Genomic DNA, 5,967 nt, shown 5'->3' with positions numbered 1-5,967 from the left:
AAGCAGTAAGTTTACATCAATTTAACACATCTCAAACTGCGTTTATAGTCTAAGTTATTAATTAGTAAAAGCTTTGACTATACGAAAAAGTCAAAAATCGTGAAATGCTTGCAAATAATGTAAACGAATTTGATCCCATGTCTTACACATCACCTTAACATTTTAACCAACTAAATTAGTTGATATTTACTATCTCATAATGTTACGAGTATGTAGAGCAGCTTTGACATGTTACGTACCAAAATCTATTTTACACGTATGTACAACACTGGAAATCTGAAGTGGATAAGCATTCATTTTCAGATCACAATGAGCACAATACGCTAAATCAAAGGGGACCCTAGCTCTTAATTGTACCTAATTTGTCCGTTGACATAATTTTGTGTTCCAGTTGTAATAATCTCTTAGGAAAACAACGTAAAATGACCAAAATTTATCCAATTACACATTGACTAAAGTGTGCAAGTTTTAAAGCATAAAGCTTTTTAGCAAATATCAATGGCCTACGTTACATCATATCAAATCTTTTCGATAGCAATATAAAGCCAAAATATCTTGTTTTAAATGTTGAAAATAACATACATAAACATAATAAATTAATTAAGGAGATAAATACAATTTAAAACGAAAGAAATAATAACACAGGATGCTAATCCTTAATTCACAAAACGGCTAAACTCTCCTAGGAAAGCAAAAGGCTAATTAAGGTTCCCTTCACCACAACTGTGCACCTCAAGTCCAAAGGGGAGAAGCCGAAATCCAAAACTCTAATAGCTCTCTAGTATAAGCTAAGTTACTAAGGCCTCGCTACTCAATTACATGGGTATCAAAACAAAACCAACTAAGCTTCGGTTGGGTGTTCGAGCCACAGAAGCAAGCATTCCTTATTTATTTATTGTGCATCCAAGTAACTCTTGCTAAGCACCCCATTCATCGACCATTGATGCCAAATACTCTCGGAAAACTTCTAGCATGTCGCGGAATGTGACCATTCCAACAAGGCCACAATCATCCTCCATGACCCAAACATAGTTTACCCTATGTGCAATAGCTTGGATCATTACCGCAACTAATGAGCTCTTGGGGTGGCAAACAATTGCCTCCGCCTTTCTGACTAACCTAGCCGAGTAGCTCCATGACCTATTATATCTTGTCAGCCTTGAGGTAGATGATGAAGAAGACACTGACTCGTCGTCTGATGAGGAGGACGCGGAGGAAGAATATGACGAGTACTCATCACCCAACAATTCTAACAACCCTTCTAGTTTCTTCTCCTTCAAACCCGCCTTCATGACACTTACGATGTCCTCAGGAGGGCCACCCCAATCAATGTAGGACATGAGGTCCCCTGAAGATAAGGTCATCAGTGCCGCTGCAACAGTCTCATCACAGGCAGAGAGGGTGAACGGTGAAATTTCCCCGACAAGGACCCCGTCTTCATCCACCACCCCAACTGAGCTTTGCTCAACTAACGATTGAGCAATGGCCTCGAGTGCGGTCACGGCTGGGGCATGGTAATCCACAGCAAGAATGTTGGTTTGGATGATCCCAAGCTCCTCGACTGAGAGGCTTGGGATCGGGGTAAACAAGCCAATCCGGCTTAGAATGAACTGGATCACGTCTTCCGGGGTCAACCAACAATATTCGCGACCATTATGGATCGTAGGTCCCTTGGCTTTCTGCTGCTTTCTTCTCAAATACGAGCTAGCTTTATTTTGTATGGGCACCACTAAATTTTGAGCGCCCTCCAAAATCAGATCAATAGCTTCAAGTAAGCTGAAGATTAAAAAAAAAAAAAACAAACCAAATGAGGAAACAATTAGAAATGGGCTAGATAAATATTTCTGCTAAGAAACAAATCAGTACATACTCAACCGTAATGCGACACTTTAAACAGACTATGCAGGACATGGGATCATAAAACACAAAATTTATTTTAGCCTTATTTGCCAAAATTTCCAATTGTTTGGTCATGTCCTGTTACATACATTGGGGTGACATTGTACCCCAGATCTATATCTGAAACCACAAATTATTTCCGAGTACTAATTTTTAAAAGCTTGTTTTCGTGTTGTGTTATACTTGTCTCATTGAGCCTTAGCACATTCGATACTAATTGATGATTATCTTGTTGGATTATACTCCGTACCTTATAGGATGTCAAAATTCAATGCACCAAAATAAAGTTTACTCTCATATATGCTATCATTTTTGTAAGTCAGAATTTTTTAAGGAGTACATCTTAGTACATTGGAAACACAGGAAAAAAAAAAAAAACCCCTTAAAAGCCGCTAGTAATCATATATAGCTTTAAGTTTAATTACACTAACAAATCAGCTTAAAATAAAGATAGCAGTAATTCAGCTATTACTAAATTGAGCAGAAAAGAAACCCATAGGCCACGGAACCTTGACCGCAGAACAAGATCTCATATATGCATGCATCGCTTCATAAATACATCTAGCTACTCTGTAACAAGTACAGACTCAGCAGAGACAATACATCCCTCAACCATCACAAATAACACTATATAAGATCTATAATGTGTGGTGGCCAAACAAAAACAAATCCTAATAAGTCGCATGTGGCGAGTTTTAAATTAGGTCAGTTCTTTTCCTCTTTTGATGAATCTAATCACGCTTCATTGTAAATAGTCCTCAATTAAATACCAATTAGTTGGGGTATGTACCTCTATAAGCACATGTCTTTATCCTTACAAATAATAGCAATTCGACAACATTTATAAGGAAGTTTACCCCCAACACTAACAAAGATACCCTATGAGGAAGTACCGTAATGTAAACAAAAACACGAGCCATCGTTGTTAATTGTTATTCAGCAAGTCTCGATACTTCTATTGTTTACTTTAACCCTAAGACTATAACAATTACTGACTATCAAATGGATAAAATTGGGAAATCATTTGTCTTTACTTTCGAAATGGATGGCTAAACCGATTGGTCTCAATGAGATCGAACAATGGTACTATAGTATTCTCCTACACTAAATCTAATGACAACTGACCACTAGTACAATTTATCCATTAACATAAACCAAAAGAGTGTATACATTACAATTTGGATGCTTGTACAAATTTGTACATGGAGTACCCTCTTGGCTAGCTTGCTTAATTTACACCCTTTCGAACAACTACTTCACCTAATCAAATTTACAACTCATTGTCTATGACCATAAGAAATTACAATCCCCTATTAATTAAATCCTAATTACTACATTATAAAAAAAATAATATCGATACAATCGACGTGGTAAGTGACGTTTTTATATTTTACTAGCTACATCGGGCCGCTTTCCTATTACAAAGAGATTAGATTAATTAGATCAATTACTAATTTACTACCACTAACCTTATATTAAAAAGAAAATTTTACAGCTACTGCCTACTACTATGAATTGACATTTCCCTAATCTAAAACTCAAGTAGCAAGAAGTAGTAGTGGACTAGTGGTATTAAAGTTAGTCAAAGATGAATTAACTTAGTTTGACCATGCGTTTCATGCCTTAAATATAATTATAACAGATTAATATCAAGTTGTTGCATTTAACCAACTTGGAGTATAAACTTACAAAGTTACGTGCAATGCACAATCAACCATTTATTAATAGTTTTATTATCAATTAATTTGATCAATATGGATTAATTTACTACAGTTACTTTTGACTAACTTTGCATGAACCACGAGAGGAAGGTAACACACACAAATTGGATGTTACTTCTTTCACTTATTTTTTTGGATTATTGATTTTTTTTTTTTTTTAATTAACAGGGGTTATTATTGGCCTTTTTAGTAATATTGGATGTCGTTTTCAGCCTAGTACGTAATATAAAACCGAAACCAAATCACGTAGAATCTTGAAAAAATGGTCGTATAATTTAATAAAGACAGGCATAACATATTGCTACGCATCCGTGTCAAATGCCATATATTTGTTTTTGCTGCGTACGTTTTATATGAAGATGAGAATTTTGGTCAAAGTTTGTAAATTTTAGTCTTGCAAGGAACGGACTTATGTACATAAAGTTTAGAATTTTATTTTAACCAAGAGTTAATAGACTAGTGATGATCATTCATCAACTTTTCTATTTGAGGTATGTATAAATTTACAGTTTTTCAATTTAAACCTCATATAGAGAAAGAAACTCAATTTGAGAGAAGGTTGTCCTAACCATGTTTATATACTATTTCTGATAATAAAAACTATTTATGATGACTTAAATTCAAGTATAAGTACACTTTCTTTTTCCCTTAAAAAAAGAGAAACGATGTGTAAAGTACATTTTTTGTGTAGGGGGTGGAAATAAATTAAAGACATATAGACCAAATCAAACTCAATTAAATAGAACAAATTGCACATCTAGGCAGCTAGCTACATCATGATTCTACACACCCCTTAGAAAATTATTTACTCAAGTACAAATTCTTCCCAAAAATAGCTTTAATTATGAGGGAATTTAGGACCATAATAAAAATGGATTAACAAAATGTTCAAATTTTGCTAATTATAACAAACCAACCTAATTTAATTATTCATGCTTCATGCATACAAGTTCAAGTGATTTATTTTTTCCACTTTCCCATTTCAACCTTAGATATTTTACATGTCTTACAGATTTACAAATTACAATACCAAGTCCCTTTAAATAAATATAAAATACCCTTAGATACACCTAACTCTGTTCGTAATCAGTCTTAAAACAACTTATAAATCGACCATGTCGTGAACTTCGAGGTACCAAGAGGCAACACATAACATTTTGTAATTAAAAAATAAATATATTCAGATTCGAGTACAAAATATAAAGGAGGTGAATCATACCTAGTAGAAGGATCCACGTGTTTGATAAAGGCAGAATCTTGAGGCAAAATGGCAGAAACTGGGGAAAGCAGGGCAGATGAAGGAGATTCCAAATTCTTTTCTTGACATAAAAATAATATGATATCTACCATACATATTTTTCCAACACATTTACATGACGACCCAAATTCATAATCATAATTAACTTTATTATTATGATAATTATGATTATGATTATTAATTTTACTTAAGGGTAGTTCATCACACTCACAAGACCATATGCTAATGAAGCTATCTTTAGAAGCTTTAATGGCGGAAAGAGCATCAGCAATGGTGGTTGTGGAGGAGAGAGAAAGTGATTTTAGTGCTGGTTTTCCCAAGCAAAGGTCAGATACCACATGGGTTAACAAGCTGATTGCCATGCAAGAAGAAAAAAAGTGGAATTTTTAGAGAGAGAAAGCGAATTTTTTTCTACAGAGAGAAAGTTGGAAATATTTGGTTGTGAGTAAGTAAAAATGTTATCAATGGAGGGTGTATTTATAAATTTGAGAAAATTTGTGGGATGTTACAAAAGTTTAAGGGTTTTTGACATGTGGTGAGGTATTTGTACTATGATACAAAAATTTTGGGGGCATTTTATATTTTTTATGTATTTTTAATGAAGGAAGTGGGGTTGAACTTTTTAATGAAAAAGGTTCATTGAAGAGGTACTTTATTTTATTTTTATTAAATAAATTGTAAAAGTGAAAAAGGGTGGTTAGTCAAGAGTGGCATGAAGAGGATTGGAGGATGTGAGTGTTATACAAATCATTAGTTCAACCATTCTCAATCAAAACATTGTCATAAGAAAAAATAAAAATCAAATTGGTTTAGTATGTCACCTAAAATTTAATTTTCTAGAATGATGTTTTGTGGAGTTTATATAACTTCTAAAATATTAAAGAGAAGATGAATGTGATTTAATCGGTAATAATGAAGGACAAAGAGAGGTTATGATGACTAACATATATAAGTAAGCGTTTTGAGATACTTTATTTATTGTTAATTGATTTTAAAATAAAACACTTTTAAACTTGTATGCGTACAGTTAGACTTTTCTTTTTATAAAGCATATGACGATCTTAGATGAGCAAGGATTTATTCTAGTAT

At 33.7% G+C, this 5,967-nt stretch overlaps 1 protein-coding gene across 1 annotated transcript; it reads right to left on the bottom strand.

Annotated features, from left to right (window-relative positions):
* Window positions 1-579: 579 nt before the first annotated feature.
* On the bottom strand, window positions 580-5,660 carry LOC110693244 (CBS domain-containing protein CBSX5-like). The gene is made up of 2 exons (XM_021870399.1): window positions 4,840-5,660; window positions 580-1,776 (listed from the first exon to the last, which is right to left on the bottom strand). The coding sequence occupies exons 1-2, from the start codon at window positions 5,238-5,240 to the stop codon at window positions 918-920; spliced, it is 1,260 nt and encodes a 419-aa protein (XP_021726091.1). The 5' UTR covers window positions 5,241-5,660; the 3' UTR covers window positions 580-917.
* Between the last annotated feature and the right edge of the window lie 307 nt (window positions 5,661-5,967).

Source organism: Chenopodium quinoa, unplaced genomic scaffold, assembly GCF_001683475.1.
Source record: "Chenopodium quinoa cultivar QQ74 unplaced genomic scaffold, ASM168347v1, whole genome shotgun sequence".
Lineage (NCBI taxonomy): Eukaryota > Viridiplantae > Streptophyta > Magnoliopsida > Caryophyllales > Amaranthaceae > Chenopodium > Chenopodium quinoa.
The sequence above is the reverse complement of the archived record's forward strand: the minus strand, read 5'-3'. Positions and strand labels throughout refer to the sequence as shown.